We start from the raw sequence: 19,751 nt of genomic DNA, 5'->3' as shown, positions 1-19,751 counted from the left end.
AGCATCCCAAACATGCTCCATGGGTGATATGTATGGTGAGTACAGTATTTTGGCCACACAAGAACTGGGATATATTCAGCTTCCAGGAACTGTGTAAAGATTTTTGGAACATGGGGCCATGCAATAATATGCTGCACCATGAGGTGATGGTTGTGGATGAATGGCAGAAAAGTGGACCTCAGGTTCTCATCACATATTGCAGAAAATGCCATAAATTAAGTACACCAGTTTTCATTGTCCCATAAACAACTTAATTGTTTTTGTAATGCTATATTATCGCCCTCTTCAACCATGAGCTAAAAACAGATGCGTTATTGAAGTTCACGGCACACTGTGCCAACAATAGGTCAAACCTATCCGGTCATTACGTTTTCATATGGGTCTGTCACCCGGCTCACTCGCGGAATTATTGATTTGGGAATACCAGCCACTGTGTCGGTCACATTGCATGTATTAGGCAAAAAGGATAGTGAACAAGCGACTGTGATCACATTCGTCCCAAGGTGTTGGGAATTGCATAAAATATTTGGAATTGCATAAAATCTTTACCCACGAATCATGTTATGAAACTCGCCGACAGTGGGTTTCACAACAGGGCTGACGGCAAGCTACTTAGCCAATCAGCAGCTTCGCTGCTACGTCACGTGATCTTTATTTATGTAACTTTGTGGTGTAACATGGTAACCTGGAAATACAGGAGGGTGACTAGTATCCAGCAGAAGAAGATAATCCGCGGACCGAACCACCCACGAGAATATCTAACATACTCCTGTTGGGTTTTTTGAAATCGCTTGTTGCCTTTGGATCGGTGAGAGGAGCGGCTAACTCAAAGGAGACTTGAGTTTTTTTTCTTTACCTGGTGGCGAGGGAAGCGCGTCATGTTGCTAAATGTTGTAATATATCCGTGTGGACGATTTGTCTCAGAACGCCTACATTAGGTAAGCAAAGAAAATGTGTGGAGTGGAGATAAACTGCGGCTCAACTTCGACGGACAAATAACGGGGTCAAGAGGGCGCGCGTTCACCCTTGCGGTGTGATTCATACGGTAAATGCCACACCGTCGAGAAGGAAAGTCTTCACGTGTGCTCGGCGTTAAGGAGAACGCCAATTGTGATCGCGGGATACTGTGCTGAGTGACACAACACCCCCACCATGGAGCTGTTGGAATGCCGACTCTGCCTCTTCCCGATGTGGGAGCCGGTGACCATTGCCTGCGGTCACACCTTCTGCAGGAGGTGCGCGGGGACCTACCTCCAGTCTAAATGCACGACTTGTAAAGAGAGGTTAAAACAGAGGGAAATGAGAAACGCGAAGAACAATGTTTTACTCATCCGTGTCATTGAAAAGTGCTGGCCCGAGGATGCAAATATTAAGTGCCATTTGCAAGAGAAGCTCCGCGCCAAGCAATACCAGGAAGCTTTACGCGTCGCAAACGACGGCATACAGCAAGGTAAGGCATGTGCAAGAAGCCAGTGCAAAAGCCTTAACTTTTTGTGTAGGTGTTTGGTTTTTATTGCCACACACCGTTCCTCTCTGCTTGGTGATGGCTGAGTCTGAAGGGCTTTGCAGATATATACCTAAACCAATGTCTTTTGATATAAACATACTTGCGACAAGAAATTTGATGCTAGATCTATATTAACCTTCCAATTGTGTCACTGTCCCCATAAAAGCCAAATTCAGTAGCTGCGGAAAAGATGCAGTTGTGATTTCTGTGCAAGTGGGACAACAGATTCTGATTTTACAAAATGCAATGTTTTGCTTTTAAATCATCAGAGATATCCTGTTTTGAAGCCATCTCCGTCATTGTGAGAGGTGTCAAATAGTCAAATTGCAAAATAAATTAACCTGAAGCAGAGACACGTCCTCCAGAAATATTGGAATGTTGCAGAGTTATCTTTCAGCCAACATTTTGGGTGTAAGAAAGTCTATCACAACTTCATGGTCACAGTCAATGTCTTATGCACCAATGATGAAGTATGTATAGTCAACTTCCCTCATGTTTGTCTACTCTTTAGGCCTAAGCATGCTAATGTATGAATCATTTTTGTTAAAGTCTAGTTAAAAATGTCTTGGCAACAGTAAGTGCTTACTTGGCACCGGTATCGAGCGCAGCTTTGGACTCTTGTGAACATGTAATGCATTTTTTTTCTTTCGTAATCTTGACTTCACTTTCATAAGCATGAAGGTACTGTTTGCATAATTTCAAACTATGGGTGTAACCCTCACATTATATTTTGTTAAGTACAACCCATAAGACTGGTATGGCAGCTCTTTAGTAACAGTGCACAATGAGTATTATATAGCTGGGGCAGGTATGCTGGACTTTTTAGCTGATGCATAACCTTTTCTTATGTAAATGTTTATAATATATATATATATATATATATATATATATATATATATATATATATATATATATATATATATATATATGTATATATGTGTGTGTGTGTGTACTGTACACAGAGAGAGAGAGAGAGAGCATCATTCATTTATTTGGGATATAAAGGCTGTTATATCAGTTGCTCATTATGCAAACAAAATACAGACTCAAATACTACTTACTAACCGGTGAATACTTCAGTCTAAAATACAAATTTTAGATTGGTAAAATTGTGGAACTTCACTTTCCTGTTTAAAAAATGTATTTGTAACCTGATAAGAATGTTGCAGCATTACATGGCTTTAGTTCTATACCATCCGCAACTGTTGGCTCAAACCATGTCATTATTACAGGTTCGCACATTACATTGTATGACAAGAAATTAATACCCGGTATATTTATTTTTCTTACTTTCATTTGTCGCTGGTTTCATGTTCAGTCCCAGAAGACCCAAGTCTGAAGCTGTACAGAGTTGAAGCAAACTGTGGCCTACTGCGATTTTCTGATGCTCTGGCGGACCTTGACTACCTATGCTGTCTTCGGCCTTTGTGGACTGAGGTGAGGTAGATGCAGCATGAAAATCCTCAATCAAAATGTTTATTTGCATGTATGGATGTCACCAGCCCTTGTGAAATAAGATGAAAAACTAAAAGAAATGCCTTTACAAAGATGTTAATTCTTAGTTTTGAATGACCCCATTGGAGAGGTACAGCATTAGTCTGACAATAGGTTAATTGTTGTGTTTGTGGTTCACAGTGGTGTAGAACTGATCTGCATCACCCCGAGGTATGCCCCTCTCATGTAGATAGATATTTAGGTAGCCAAAATATTAAAATAAAAATAACCTTTCAGTAGTGCAGTTGCTGCCCTGCGATTGGCTGGCAACCAATTCAGGGTGTCCCCCGCCTACTGCCCGAAGACAGCTGGGATAGGCTCCAGCACCCCCCGTGACCCTAGTGAGGATCAAGCGGCTCGGAAGATGAATGAATGAATGAATAGTGCAGTTGCACAATCACCCTTAATAATCACATTACATTTAATGAAAAAATGCATTTACAGTGGTGCTTTGCCATATTAGTGACTCAACTCACAAGGTTTTTGAAAATACAAGATTTTTGACAAATTTTGGGGTTATTTTTGTGCAGATTTGAGTTTTGAGTGCTGTAGTGCAGCAGTGAACTCAACTCACTTCGAAATAAATAGTACAGTACTTTGGAAAATGGGCGACCATTCTTTAATAAAAAGGCTTCAAGTTGTTTATTGTCATGTCAGACTCGGCATAAAACTTAGAGAATTACCCCATGTCTCTTCAAAGCGACCAAATAACATAGCCTTTCAGGCAGCTAGCTAAATGCTAATGCCAAATAGCAACGATTTTGGGGTGCTTTAACCCCTTAAGGATTGGACTTATCACAAAAATTATCACAATTCATGAAGACAGACATTATAACAGTAGCTACTCGCAATTGTATATTCTTCATACTCTGTAAAGAACAACTCATGAGTGCTGCACTGATGAGAGGAATGAACAGTACAGTATATCTTTCCATTTGTCTAAACTTTAACTTGTATCTCATAGCACCAATGTACTATTATGAAAACTTTCATCATTATCCTTGAAAAGGCATCCGAATTGATATGTTGTAGCTCATGCTTTGGATCTCACTGGATTTTGCAGATACAAACATTTCCAAATGTTGTGGTCACTGCGTGTTTGTTCACTCTAAAAGTCTCGTTTATTTACAGTGACTCCAGTTGCTCTAACCACCTTTTTCTTATAATATTGTTATTTGCTTATGTCACGGGCTAACAGTAATCAAGCAGCTACTTGTACTACAACATCATGTGGGGAGAATTGTTTTGTGCCATCACTATTTTTTCTTCTTCCTCGATCATCCTACATTATTATGTAATTTCCTTGCAGTCACATGCCAAGCTATTTAGTGTCAACCACCGAAATGAGAACCTGCAATACAGTATTCTACTTAATATAGGCAGTGGTCCGCTGATCCTGATCCTCTGTGTACACAGGGCTTCTTTCGGAAAGGGAACATACTGTTGGAAATGGCTCAACAGACCGAATCCCTCATCCAGTTTCACCATTGCCTCAAACTTCAAGCTGACTTTCTTCCTGCTAAGAATCAGATCAAGAAGGTTGTTCACACCACATTGACTGTATACTGTAAAGTAGAACAAACAAATGAACATGTGCTTTGCCAAAGGGTAACTCACAATGCACACAGGGTTGAACACTTCAGATTTAAACCACTAAATGCATCTGTTTGAGTAGTATGTCTGTCCAAATTTCAGTAATTTAGCTAAAAGACATTCAGTCAATTAAGTGTTGAGCCTCCTGGCTTGTAGACAAGACCGTACACAAACATGATTTATTTGCAGTTGTAGGTAAAGTTGTGGACCATTGATATTTTGTATTTTATCATTAGCTCTTTTTTGTATTTTCCTGTTCCAAAATTGTAAGGTATTTTGGTCAAAATTACAGATCTTGGAGGCAGAGGGCATCTCAGTGCCAGAGGAAGTCTCCTGCATTATGCGAGTGTTGGCTGATTACTTGAAGACATCCTACTCCATGACAGGCCTCAGTGGCACCCAGGTAACACACCCACATAGCGATGCAGAGGGCAAGGAGAGGAGAGACGCATACCGGGTGCGGTCTCCAGACGGGGTGAGGAGAAGAACGCTTGCATGGTGGGAGGTGTTCGCTTCAATTCTTGAAGTTGTAAAACGGTATTTCTTTAGAGCTCCAAAGTGAATCATGACACCAGCACCGAGTGCTGCCTCAGCATCTGCCAAGCTGTCTCCATCCTGCCTGCCAGTGAAGACGATGAGAAGGGAATGACAAGGAAGGAGGATGTGAAGGGCAGAGGTACAGTGACAAATTGCAATCAACGCAGATGTTCTCATTTGACATATTCATCAGAAGTCATTGTTTTCTCATACAACACGTACGGCATTCAGATATGGTATATTTTTGTTCAAAATTGGCAAACTACATTTCAAGTTTCTTAACACATTAACTTGCTTTCATCTCAGGTGCCAGTTTACACTGCAGAGAAAAAACTCTGAATGTACTCACTGTGTCAGACTTCGAGTGCCCTCTCTGCATCAGGTCAGCTTCCTGTTCTCTCAAAGCAATCTTAGTCTCCGTGGTTGTTGATCAAGTTGATCATATGTCATTTGGGTCATTCCGTGTCATTTCATCAAACGCTTCCCACCAGACCATATTGTAATGTTCTGTAAAAATGTGAATAAAAAGACCAAAATGTTCATTCTCTATTATCTCATGAGACATCGATTGTAGGGTCAGTTTTAGATGGTTTTTGAAATCAGACTCTGAAAATTCATTTTTAAACAGCAATATCTGGAAAGCCATCTTGCTTGTCACGTCCAAAATTTCTACAGTCAGTATTTGTTACGAATAGCCTCAAAATTTGTCAGGCGAGGAACTCAATTATAACCTAGTATTGTAGGTACAGTACTTAAACTTCCCCCCAAATTTGGCTTGTCAAAATGAAATGGCAAATTTGAAAAGTTGTTGAGCCTTCGTTTTTGCACAATGAAGACTTCTGTCACTTTTGCCTGTGTGTCTGGTGGTAAGTTAAACAGTCTCCGAGATATGATCTCCAAATCTGTAGTCTCATTCATTTGACAGTCACTTTACAAGTTCTCTAATGAACATCTTCGTTTTGCTCATCTATTTTGATGGCAACTTCAAACCTTGCAATTAAATGCTGGTTGGGAACATTGTACAGGTTTTCTCGGCAATTACCTCTCAGCTGGCAGCAAATTATTTCACTCCAGCAGATGCAATGAGAAGCTTCTCATGTTTCAAATGGCCAACCGGCAGAAAGATTCAACTCTGTAGAAATACAAGTCTTGGAAGACTTTTTGAATTGCCCTGCTGTGACGTTTACTGGTAGGCATGGACATGTACTGCCAAAAGTAGCCATAAAACCCCCAATAACATCAGGATTAAAAGAAAAAAAAATCACTGATCAGTCTCAACATCTGTGAAACAAATCATCCAAGTGAAACCATATTTTGGCGAATGTTGAAGCTGACACCAGAGATGGAGGTAGAAGTTATGGAAGTCTTCTATTTGCAAAACTCGGAGATCAGCCACTCTTAAAATATTCATCTTTGGTTGAATTTTAAGTACACTAGCTTATACTTGCGCTATACCTCTGACATTCCATGTCTGGAGAACTAATTAGTTGAACTTTTCAAATCAACAAGTGTATCTTGGTGCTCGATTTATTATTATTATTTTTTTGCAAAACTCTGATGATCATGTGGGAAGATTTTTAGAAATTTGATGAAATGACACAGAATGGCCCATTTCTCTCTAAAATATTGCTTCTCAATTATTTTCTGTTATGTCCTTGAAAGATGTACGGTAACAGAAACATTTTCCTCCCCAGCTCTTCGCTGCGACTATACTTGGGCTCATTTGGCTATAGCATTGCTAAACATGCACCTGACCTCTGCATAGCATCGTATGCTTATGAACATTAAATAATACAAAAAAGAAAAAAAGAGACACATATACTGTAGATCAATTTAGAACAAATAATAACTGGAGGAACATTGTTGTTGTTTTTTCCGTGTATACAAACTGAATTTGAAGTGCTTTAATTTGCCTCTGAAATTCAAACAAAATTTAAAAGTGCCACCGCCACATAGTGTGATCGATGTATAATTCTACTTTATTCTAGTGTGACCAAAAAACAACATGTTCCCTGGATGGATGGATGTTTTGATTATTTCACGTATTTCATACATTTTAAAGGTTGTTTCACGAGCCAGTTACCACTCCGTGTGGTCACACTTTCTGTAAAAACTGCATCGAGAGGAGCCTGGACCACAACCTCCGCTGTCCGCTCTGCAAGCAGCCACTACAAGAGGTAACCAAAGTGTCCTGTATGTCGGTACTTCATTATTTTATTTGACTTTCTTTCTATTTATTGGACAGCACATCAGACCTAAACCTCATTTTCCCCTATTTGTTTATTTGCAGTACTTGAAGAATAGGAAGTACAATATCACAGTTGTGGTTCTGGATATCATGGACTGCCTTTTCCCCTCGCAGCTGGCTGAACGGAAACAAATCCATGAAGCAGAGATGGCAGAACTGTCAAAGTAAAATGAAAACTCATACAATCTGCGTTCTGAATTGATGGCAAAGGCCATTGCAACCCCCTCTCTTGTGATGTCATCATGTAATTTTTTTTGCCCTTCTCTTTATCTGTCCTGTCCACTGCAGCCTCACTAAGGACATCCCTATATTTGTTTGCACTGTGGCCTACCCCGGGGTGCCGTGCCCTTTGCACATCTTTGAGCCTCGATACCGACTGATGATGCGTCGCTGTATGGAGACAGGAACGAAGAAGTTTGGCATGTGCAGCTACGAACATGGCAAAGGGTATGCCAAAACGCACATGTTCTGTCAGTGTTGAAACCACAACATCCAACGGCAATTTTTATTCTACTTTTTCCTCACACTAAAGCACAACTATTGGAGATCGAGGCTAAAATGATACCTGGCAGTGATATACAAGCAGACATCATAGTTCAACCAGTCATGTGTGACCCTGTGGGGGAAGAAAATAACAGCAGGCTAACCAGTCTACTGGCTGAGAGATCTTCCACGCTTTCGCATTCACCACAAATATTCCCTTCGTTTCATTTTGCTCCCACAAAAGGAATAGGAATAGGAATAGGAATCGTAATCTGAATTATAAACCAGTTACAATTCTCTCTCTCTCTCTCTCTCTCTCTCTCTCTCTCTCTCTCTCTCTCTCTCTCTCTCTCTCTCTCTCTCTCTATATATATATATATATATATATTTTACAGCTGTGGCTTATATTGTGATTATGTTACTGCATAAAGGTTCAGTCTCTGTCAAAAAAAAAAAGAACTGTAATACACTCTCAATAATTCCATTTTAAAAGTAAAGACACATGGGTCTTTAGCATTGTGTCCCACGCAATGCAATGGCAGGGCTAGTATCTCTCCATACGTTCACTGCACCAGGTCCCCTACTAATATAATTAATGTGCTAAAAACTTCTTAAACGTCTTATACGATGACGGATGTAAAGAATGGCCACACTATGATATAAATATCAAAAGTAGGAGTGTAAAAATATTTCCTGTAACACAACAACCTAATAATATATAAGAATCGAATGGCCCTCATTTACGGACGCAACAGTTTGTGCGCAAGACATGCGTCCGAACGCAATATGTATTTCCGTACTTGAATTTGTGCGTATTCCGCGAAGAACTTTCGAACCTCCTCAAACCATGAGTACGCACAAATTATGAATGATCTTTTTTTTTGTGTGAAAAAGACGTGAAAAAATACATATTTTACCCAAGATGCATGATATATTGAAACTACAGTTATTTATATGAACACCAATACTATTTAAAACACCTTTTGGGTACTTTAATCTCCTCTTATCTGTTGCGTGTCCTGAAAGATTTAAAAAGTTATTTCTTTCTTTTTTTGGGGGGGGGGGGGGGGCAAGGCTCCATGCTTGGGACTTTGTCAGCACTTTGTCACAAGAAGGTGACACAAATACTGATTTGTTCATGCTGTACAATGTCATGAATGTAGTTATTCACCATGTCCTCTGCATTTCCCAAGCTTTGCTGACTATGGCTGCATGCTGGAGATCCTTAGCCTGGACCTACTGCCAGATGGACGCTCCTATGTGGACAGTGTGGGAAGCAACAGGTTCAGGGTTTTAAAAAGAGGTCTACGAGATGGCTACCACACGGCTGATATTGAATATGTGGAGGACGTCAAGGTATGACTTGTTCAAGTAGCTCCAGTGTTTTGGGTCCCCCCCCCACCCCCCGAGTGTATTAGGATCAACTCAATGACTTCCACCTTTCCGCAGGTCGAAGGGAGTGAACTGGAACTCTTGCAGCATCTTCACGACAGCGTCTACCAACAGGCCCAGGACTGGTATCAGCGGCTTGGCGGCCGCATGAGAGAACGGATCAACAGACAGTATGGAATCATGCCTAATATTGAGGAGAACATTCAGGTAGGGGCTTTCGACCGAAATGTCAATCGACATTTGCTGAACATTTTTTTAAAAAGCACTTAAGTACCAAACAGTTAACACATACAATTTATGTGTATACAAAAAGTGTGGCTATTGTCAAATAAGTACCGTATTTAAATGTTAGGTAATTTTCATGAATTCATTCATTGGATAACAAGCTTCATTATCTGAAATTGTTCATCCTCTCTCAATAGACACCTAGCCACTGCTCTCATTGAGTTTAGGACGCTTTTACGTTTTCAGAATCTTTGAAGGCTGTGTTTTCTTTGAAATTGTGTGATAAGAACTGACATCAGGCAATACCATGTTTCAAAAGTTCAAAAACAATTTCCCATGAACACATCTTACCGTCTCAGATACGCATTCAACAATAGTGGTGTGATTTTTTTCATTGATGGTAAAATCACGACCAGTAACCACGGTTAATTATTGATTTCAAAAGTTTGCATTCGGTCAACTAACACGACTCAACTTATAGTATGACTTGAAATTAGGCTTGGTCAAAACAACACTTTTTTTCCCGCAGAGTTGGAAGAATATAAGCCTTTGTTTGAGTCTTGCTCGATATGTGCATTTGCCTTAAATAACAGCTGATGTATTGATGCATTAAATTTTTCTTCAGGCCTCGTCCAACGGTCCAGCATGGTGCTGGTGGCTGCTGTCTGTTCTCAAGCTGGACCCTGCCTATGAAACTACAGTCCTCTCTCTTTCTTCGCTTAAAGACCGGCTAGGTCACCTCCGCCTCATCCTTGAGTACTTCTCTCAGAGCTAAACGCAGCAGCCTGGTGGAATTTCTGGGATAAACGGCCGAGTGAGGGGTCAATATTACGTACAGTGCATACATAACACTGTACTTGAGTGAAGCTCAGAAGTTCTGACTTCAACTTATGTCAGTTTTGGGGCTTAACTACTCTGAAATACAAAGGGACTGTTTTTATGGCACACCTCAAGGCCAAATCATATGGCCAAAACCCTAAATAGTAATTTATGAAAAGACCCTCAGACGTTATTTAAAGCTTGTCTCTTACTCGCTTTATATCATTGTGAATATGTGTGTGTGTACATACTGTATATAAGGACTGTCACAACACACTTACAATCCCTGCAGCATCTTTTGCCACATTCTTGTGTGGTTTATAGCGAAAAGAGGCATTTAACAAATTCAATTGAGCGCTAACTCAAAATTGATCCATGTTACGAATAATTCGGGGTTGAAAGAGTACACATGGATACAACAGTTCCATTACCAAAGTACTGCGTCAGAACGTTGGCGAAAACAAGTGCCAGATGTTGTTTACTCTCCAGTTTTCGCACAAAAGGCTTCCATCGACAAGCAGATAAAGAATGAGAATGTCCTGAATTACAGTTTCAGGTCGCTGTTGAAGAGCCGGTGAAATTATTGACATACGAGAAAGAAATATTCATTTCAGTACTGCAATTAACAGTTATTTCAATAACAGATTATGTTGTTGATTACTTGGTCGATTAATCGATGAATCCGATTTAAAAAAAAAAAGGAGCATGTTTTAATTTGCATCCCTTTATTGAAAAACTGGACATTATTTCACATAACATTTCACAAAATACACAAGCAAATCTGATTCACTTAATGGTTTGGTCGGTGACATGTCCGAAAATAGGTAAAATGTTGATCATTTTTCAAATAAAAAGCAAATGTTATATTATGGGGGACTACAGAGATCTGATCATATTTACCGTTGAGAAGCTGAAATCCCAGGCATTTGTACTACTTGCGTTTTGTCAATACAATGAATAAAGAAAAGATCAAAATGATTCATGGATTATCAAAAATAAATATGGATCAATTTGATGATCGATTAGTTCACGATTAATCGCTGCACCTCAAGTTTTTGGCTTTGCAGACTAATTGTTCCGTGGCCAAGTTGACCTCTTGCTTGTCTTCTCTTATCCCTGGCCGCCATTTTGGAATGCATCGTTTTGTACTTTGGAATATGAAACTACCCACGTTTTGTATATGAGTGATTGTTGCAATAATAGTGTTTGTGTTGTGTGGAAATTTGCACCTACTTGAAGGCTGTTTTTAATGAAAGCCAACAACCAGGTTTCTCACTCATGTTGTTGATCCCTTTTTGTTGGACAATTAGGATATTGTCATTTGACAGCCTTGTTTTTTTTTTTTAAATTTAAGTACAGGAGTCATTGTTTGAATCGTCTGTCATCTGTAATAAGATTAATGTGTCAATTTCATTGACTGGCAACCTTTTGGTTTTACGATGACGCTATGAAGGCCAACATGCCAGCTCCATCTCGACTACTCAGCGTCATGTACTGAGGGAAAACCGCTCGATGAAATGGCCATGGTGTAAGTAGCGATAGATCTCCATGGTGGTAATCTACAATAACGCCGATGGCCCAAACAGTGTCCCATCACTTGAGCAGGGGTCTCTCTGCCATCATTCATATTGGTTTGGAGTGCCTTTGAGTGTGAAAATTCTGCAAGTCTTAAAGGTTGTACGTAACATTATAACATATAGTTGTCTTTGTGGCTTCATTTTATGTGCATTAAGTGCTACATTCCATGGATTGGTAATTCGTAAAAGGTTTAACGGGCTATAAGTATACTTTTTTTTTAACCTCAAATGTGCCATACATTGTGAGATTTATAGAAACACTCTTGAGTTCATGTGTATTTTGTAACATTAAAATGTAAAATTCAAATTACTGTTCGTGCTGGCCTTTGTATGATGAACCACACTTGCAAGTTTACTTGTTAACAGCTTCAGCTATGCAAGTGTGATTTGTCTTTGGAACAACAGAGCAAGACTTGACATGTGCTAAAATAGTGTATTCTATTGAATGAAGCATCAATACAATGAAAAGATCGGTTGACTCAGTTGTGTATGTGACTTTTTTCCTCACACTGGCCTGAGGAAAAAAATTAGCACTTTTCAAGCAGCTAAAGCAACCATAACAGCTCCTTGCTGACATTGGCCTCGTTGGTGCAACACAAGTTGACGGTACTGATGGCAATCATCCATTGGTGGCTTCATCTCACATCTGGCAGTACATTTGAGGTTTTTTTGTTTGTTTGTTTGTTTTCCATCTTTTACCCACCAAATGATGCAGCTTTGCTGTATTACACTTGGCCTCTCTTTTATGAATAATGTGCAGTAGTACCAGTTTTCATTGCAATTGAAGAACACACTTTTGCGCTTGTGTAGGATATGTTAAGCATTTGGATCAGCAATCGCATATACCGGTAGTATTTGGTGAATGCAGGCTCAAAAATATATACGGAACCTTTGCAGGGATAGCGGTTTCTACAGTGGACAGTTATCAGGTTACAGGTTATCATTGTTGGTGCATGAAAGGGTTCATTTTAATTATAATTTTTAATTCGCATTCTGTTTTACCTTTACAGACAATCATTAACTTCCATGTAACTGGACTACTGAGTCACTGTCCTGGAACAATTTTCAAAAAATGTACTTTCACCTCAATTAATTGTACACGGACACAAATAAAAGGCACTTTCCACACAATTGGGATTTCTTTACAGGAACATTTTTGAATAGTGGGCAATGTGGTCTCATGGGTGATATGAGTTTACCACGGTCTCGATAACACATGTCAAAAGAAACTATAAGACAGTTTTGTCTATTTCTCTTTGATTTGTATCCCTCCACCCCCAAACCAAGGTGGATGAAGACATTTTCTCTGATTAATCTTTATCTCATTTGCAATTTGTTTTCAATGTTATACAGTAAATAAATATTTTTAAAGCTCAAAGTGGCATTTTTTTGAGTGGAGTGGGAATGTATTTTCTATCACAAGCCAAATGGAAGTGCTGTGCTCTTTTGTAGTACACAACACTTCATCATTTGTTTCAGCTGAGGACTGATGGCAGAGTATAAAAGGCCTCTCCCGGATCACCATGGAAACAATTATTGAGACAACTAAAGTTCTGCTGCTGTCGAAAAGTAAAAGAATGAGAATTACATATTTTTTACGGATCGAAATTATAATTAGCATGATTACAGCAGCTAGCATTGAATGAAGACTGATTTGATAATGCACAGAGCTGTAAAATGACTGATTGATGAAACCCTTATTGCTAAAGACACATTTGGTAAGCTAATCATTCTCTCCTTCCAGTGGTATTTCATATGAATCTGATTATTACCGAACTACCCGATTTTCTGTATTTGCACATTTTAGTGGAACCCAGAGTTATTTCCTCACCACAAGCGACACTGGCTTAGATTGGAAAAGGTAAAAATGTACAGTGAAGCCAGCCAACCACCAGGGGGCACTCTGTAACCGTAAAAAAGAATAGCAATGCGCCACAAGTGCACGTCAATCGCCCATTATAAACTGTAATAATTACGCACGGTTTATCCTAGATGAAATGACCACGTGTCATAATTTTTTAGCCGACAGGAAGAGCCTTTCAATGACACAAAGCAAGAATGTGCATGGTTTTCGAACGTGAAGGGAAGAGTGACAGGAGAACATGTGAGTAGGTGTGAGTGATCCACACGTCTCAATGAACAAGGAGCAAAGCAGTACAGCACAAAGTGTTTCCAGCCGAACATCCTCTGCATAGGAAGCAGGCAAATGACAAAGACGTGTCACTGGCGTCTATGAGGCTCTGTAAAGCAGCTCAGCATCGACATCAAAGGCCATTGCATTTGCAGAAAGCCGCAGCTTTTCTCCACTAAATTGATCCATCGGCTTGTGCTGACTCCCTGCTAGTGTATGCTATGAGTAAGGATGACAGGCGTTTTGTAGGAGTTATTGCAAAGAGGGGAATTACTCTGTGTGCATGCTGAAATGTGTTTTGGGCTATGTGTGTTGTTGCAGTCCTGCTGTTAAGCAGGCGACATTTTTCTCAAAGAGACAGAAATGAGGAAGAAATTCTCCCTAGAGGGGATATTTTGGATTGGGATGGAATTGGTGGGTGGCAGATCTATGTCAGATTGTCAATTGCAAGAAACTTTTATCAATCGCGGCCCCGAAAAGCAAAAGAATATTGAATAATTATTTGACGTAATTATGGCACAACTCACTCGTGTGTGTCTAGAAGAGACAAGAGAATTATTTTCCCTTTCCACAGTAAAGAAAATGACACCCGGCACTTGAATTATTCAAGATACAAGAGGTGTGTTATGAAGGGGTGGGGGAAGAGGCTCAGCTTGGCTGATGTTTTTTTTTGTTTGTTTTTAAACTCAAAAAAGCTGAATTTCCTAAATTGTTAAGATATGTCTACAATCGTTGAAAATAATCTATTTGTCTATTCTATTTGCATGTGAATGTGACCAAATAAACCGCGACTGCAACGTTGACATGGGGAATGTGGGCTAAAGGGATTAAAAAAAATAAACAAGTTCGGATTTGTTCTGCTTGAAAAAAAAAACAAATAAAAAATAAAAATGCAGCTGATCAAGATTGCCTGCTGAGAGATGGAGTGAAGGGGAAACAGGAAGCAGTGTGGCGCTGCTGGAGACATGAAATAGTGCAACCGGCTTGCTGGTTGACAGCGTTCCCGCCCGTGGTGACACACACCTGGCTGTTGGGCTTCTTTCATTTGGAAATAACACTTGCATGTATCAACTGCGCGTGCGTTGCCAAATATCGAGTATCTGAAGGGCAAAGAGGCAGATGCAGCCAGGTGTAATGACTCCATGTGAGATGTTTGAAACATTTTATTTTACAGAGTAACTACCTCAAGAATTGCCAGCCTTTTTTCTAATTCCAAATCCGCTGTAAAGGTTTCTCGTGAAAAATATATAAAAAAAATAATGCTTGACATTTTCCCTAAAAAGAGTTTATTGAATTGTTTGTAAACTTGACCTTTTGCCTGCTGTCGAATGCTGACATTATCAGTCTCATAATATGCACTTAAACTTTATGGACACAACTCCGAATCAATTAAGTAATCAATAAGGTTGAGCCAGACCTCTTACTAGCCCCCACTTTGAACAAGTACGTGGATCCAACTTTACTTTGTTGCGCTTAAACGTCTTTGGCGACGTGATTGGCCTCAACATCAACAAAAAAAATATTTTGTCACACAACAGCTGCTTTGACAGCTCTTTTTATGGAATCAAAACAGAGCAATATAACATTATAAAGTGCATATCTAAGGTAAACTAGTACAGTAAATATTCCCATCGCTGGAATTCTAGGGAAAGGAATATCCTTCATCCAGAATAAAAACCTATGCATTAACATTTTGACTACGATATTACGTGTTACCGGAACTTGCGTAAGCGGAAATTCCACTACCCGTAACCCGGATGGAGGTGTAATGCCGCGGGAGCTTAAATACACGCAACACCCACCCGATGCGACGGAAAAGACTTCACTGAAATAAGTTTTCACTTCGCGTTTTTCGATCATCAGATTCTAAACGACGACGTGTAAGTGAGTTTTTATTGCCGTGCGTTTTACTGTAATTGTGAATGATTTTAACTTTATTCACTTAAGTCCTGGAGAACGCGGCATTAGCTTAAAGGCAGCATCCACTGGACATGACCGATATAATAAAGCGGCTGGTTAGCTCAGTTGGTAAGGCATCGGTTTGGCATACGGGATACGGTGGTTCGAATCCTGCTTGGAGCAAAAATGAGCATCATCCAGTTGGGCAAGATCATTCACGCTAATGCCGACCTCATACATTCATCAAGGTCAAACAAGGTCTGCGTCAGGTGCTGGGGAACCAGAGCACCTTGATGAAAAATGGGCTACTGGAACAAAGCGGAGATGGAAACATCACGAAGAAGGAACATGAGAAACTCGAGAAATACTAAGGGCTCAGAGAGGAGCTGGAGAGAGCCTGGAAGGTAAAGGTGACAGTCGTGCCTGTGGTGGTCGCAGCACTCGGAGCCGTGACCCCAAAACTGGATGAGTGGTTGCAACAGATACCGGGAACAACATTGGACATCTCAGTCCAGAAATGTGCAGTGCTGGGAACAGCAAGGATACTGCGCAGAACCCTCAAGCTTCCTGGCCTCTGGTAGAGGACCCGACCTGAATGAGGGACGGACACCACCCGAGGGGGGGTGAGACGAGGAATTTTATAATTTTATAAATGTGGTAGTGCCTATTTGTACTATCTAAGGCATTTGGAATTAAAAACTCTCTTCTCTTTCTAGAATGAGTAATATATTACAGACCAGGTAATATAAGCTCAGAAGTAAGAACAAACAAAAATAATTTTACCCTTTATGTAAAACTGCACATATATCATAACAGTCAGATATTTTAGGGATAATAAGATGAAGGTTTCACACCAGGTCCATCAGTACAGAAGGGTTTCTCATAAGCCTTTTGCAACCTTTTCTCACGTATTGCTAATCGAAAATGAATTTGCGTCAATGTATTTCACATGTTAATTCATACAAGGCATTCATTTGTTGACGCCACCAAAAATAATTAAGTGCTGACATTCCAATTTCCAGAAGGTCTTATTTAATTTCCACATCTTTTTATCACATAGGTGCCTATTTATTAACATGCAATAAAAAGTCATCAAATGTCTGCATTTTTATTTTTATTTTTTACAACTTTAACAATTGATGCGTCACAGCATTCCTGCTTACCGTCATGAGGCAGACGGACCTGCGGTAATCTGCACCCCCCCACCCCCACCACCACCTGCCCTCCCGTCTCCTCCAGTACCGCTGTCCCTTTTCAAAGAGCAAGTTGAAGGTTTATTGGAGTTGGTGGCCTGTGATTGTGTTTTAATGAGAGAATGACTGCAGAGCCAAGATAAGGCACCCACTTTGGCCTGGGAAGTCCTTGGTGGGATTAGAATAATCATTAAAAAAACACACACACGCACACACATAGGCCACGGCTGCTCCTGTGATCCTCCGTTGCTGCAGCTTGTCATCGCTTCATCCACAGCGACGCATGCAAGTTAATTGACATTCCCTTTTGATGGTCCATGGCTTGCACAGAAATAGGAAATTTTGTCCCATCGCTTTGTTGTGATCCAAATGTGCCGTTTTACTGATTAGAGAGCGACAGGGAGGAAACGTGAAGATGGGATGAGTGTGAAGCATAAGTGTCAAAGATATGACAGAGTGTGAGGTCACAGGAGACAGAACGAAATGGGGAGCGAGGGATGCCTGACGAGGCCTATAATAAATACATTCCCGCAAAGTCATGACAATGAGGCAGTGTCATCCAGCCATTTCTACAATTTCATTGACTGTTTTTATGTTGACAATGTGATCGAGAAATCTATGAACAAAATGGTATCATGTTTAAAGTTTTGGTTAATTTGGGAATGTCTGGACAGACTCAGCGCAGAGGTGTCGGCCGTTTGGGCGGACGGCCTTTTCTTGAGTAAGCATGTCAAAGCAAGGGGGGCGAAGGTGAGATTCAATCACAGAGTGGGAATAAACAAATTGGGAACAAAGAGTTGTTGAATACCAAAAGACAGTTTGGGAACAGCTGTCGCGCCCAGGTGGACACTTGTCATCAGCAAAGTATGTGACTTGTGTATTCGGGTAGATCAGATCACTACCGAGGGGCCGGACCGGGGGTCGCGGTATGCAAATCTCGGGGGCAGTGTCTTTCTTGTATTTTGCAATAAAAGTTCTAACCGGCGGAGAGGGAGCGGAGTGTGTGATCATCGGAGCAACTAACCGTTGTTCGCTCTCAGAGATCCGCTCCCGCCGATATTGAAGAGAATTTTCCTGTGTGCCGAGTCATTTCTTTAACTTTGTCTGAGAAAATCTCTGACACAATGTGATAACTGAGTGGCATTTGGAAATCAACTAACAAGTAACAACTTCAAGTCAAGCTATCGTTGTCAAATATTGATGTGACACGGCGTAGAGCGATTTGTCCTAAGACAGTGAATCTTAACCTTTTTAGTGGTACCGAACCCAACCAGTTAATATGCATATTCACCGAACCCTTCATGAGTGAAAAATAAATATATTTAAAAAATACATTTAATATATAAAAAAAACATTTATTAAAACCGTAAAAAAGTAAAATTTCAACGGATAAGTAGACGTATTATTTTATTTTTTAATTGTACGACGTACTATCACGACAGTCACACGTTGACTACTGAGCAAACTAAATGTCCCACAGCACTGATTGGACAAGCAATGTCATGTGATCATCTGCAGCCAGTGATGGCAAAGCGCGTGTCATAACTAGTTAACATGTTAAGTTGCGTGTGTCTTACCCTGCGTGGCAGAGGCTCCATCGAACCCCTGAGACCGACTCACCGAACCCCAGGGGTTCGATGGAACCTAGGTTAAGAACCACTGTTCTAAGAGGTGCAACACTAAACCGAATTAGCACGATGAATGGATAATTTGACATCCACATTCTGGAAAAACTCACAGCCAGCTCATTGTGATTAGTCTACATTTTCTTCACTCGATGTTGCCCATCAAAGCTGCAACCACAACTGGATAAAAGTAGGGGAATCTTCAAAGCAGTTTTTTTTCGGATCAATGTCGAATGTGATGATTAGCAGCTAAACAGGGAAGATTGCTACTGGCAGACGCTAGTTCTGTTTGCGTGCAGCTTGGCGATTAGGCACTCTTGAGAAATCATTTGGTTGATTGATTGATTGATTGATTGATTGATTGATTGATTGATTGATTGATTGATTGATTGGTTGATTGATTGATTGATTGATCAATTGAACATACAGCGCATGACAAGATAAATACCGGTATATCCAGGTGAAACACACTTGGACTTTTGTAGTGAATGCTGTCTTGTTTCACAAATGTAGCACTGTCACTTTAAGAGTAGCGCTGGTTTTCCACAGACCCGGCCACATAAAAATATAAATTGGAAGAAAGAAAAGAAATCATCACTACATGTCACTTCACTGCAGTTTACATGTTGAAAATGAGTAGGCAGGTCCAAAAACCTTGTTTCTTTATATAGTTTTCATATCAAAGTATTTCACTAGTTGGTTATTTACAATATATCCAAAATGGGATCCCAAAATAGAGGAAAAAAAACCCAACCAAACATGCTCCTCTTAACACGATAATAAATAATTGAAAGATGAGAATGAGAAAACACGTTCTTCTTGAGGATATGATCGATACCTCAATGTGAAGCACTTTCCATCAGGGCTTACTGGTTGTTTACATCTGAAGGGTACACTCCTATGTAGGCAAATACAAGATATACAGCTACATTTTAGAATGGAAAAAATGCTATACTGTGGGCGGAACTCCTCAAGTGAGGGAGAGACCTTCCAAATCCGCAGCGTGCATGCACGTTTAAACATCCTAT

General features: G+C 40.2%; 1 protein-coding gene across 2 annotated transcripts; it reads left to right on the top strand.

The window, feature by feature from the left end:
- Nucleotides 1–639: 639 nt before the first annotated feature.
- On the top strand, nt 640–12,990 carry lonrf1 (LON peptidase N-terminal domain and ring finger 1). Of its 2 annotated transcripts, none has more exons than XM_052057946.1 (12): nt 640–1,450; nt 2,826–2,944; nt 4,418–4,540; nt 4,887–4,997; nt 5,144–5,270; nt 5,438–5,513; nt 7,194–7,308; nt 7,422–7,543; nt 7,668–7,826; nt 9,056–9,218; nt 9,312–9,461; nt 10,105–12,990. In XM_052057946.1, exons 1-12 carry the CDS (start codon nt 1,153–1,155, stop codon nt 10,252–10,254), a joined length of 1,713 nt encoding a protein of 570 aa, XP_051913906.1. In that variant the 5' UTR covers nt 640–1,152; the 3' UTR covers nt 10,255–12,990. The 2 variants fall into 2 exon arrangements, with proteins under 2 accessions (XP_051913906.1, XP_051913896.1); XM_052057936.1 differs by having other exon boundaries at nt 641–1,450; nt 4,887–5,069.
- Nucleotides 12,991–19,751: the final 6,761 nt, after the last annotated feature.

This window comes from Hippocampus zosterae, chromosome 1 (genome assembly GCF_025434085.1).
Source record: "Hippocampus zosterae strain Florida chromosome 1, ASM2543408v3, whole genome shotgun sequence".
Classification (NCBI taxonomy): domain Eukaryota; kingdom Metazoa; phylum Chordata; class Actinopteri; order Syngnathiformes; family Syngnathidae; genus Hippocampus; species Hippocampus zosterae.
Note: the sequence above shows the minus strand (reverse complement) of the source record. Positions and strands in the feature narration are given on the sequence as shown.

Coding starts and splice junctions, on each gene's coding strand:
- lonrf1 (XM_052057936.1), top strand. CDS start 1,153: ATGGAGCTGTTGGAATGCCGACTCTGCCTCTTCCCGATGTGGGAGCCG. Junction 1,451..2,825: donor AAACGACGGCATACAGCAAG/GTAAGGCATGTG, acceptor TTTCATGTTCAG/TCCCAGAAGACCCAAGTCTG. Junction 5,514..7,193: donor GAGTGCCCTCTCTGCATCAG/GTCAGCTTCCTG, acceptor TACATTTTAAAG/GTTGTTTCACGAGCCAGTTA.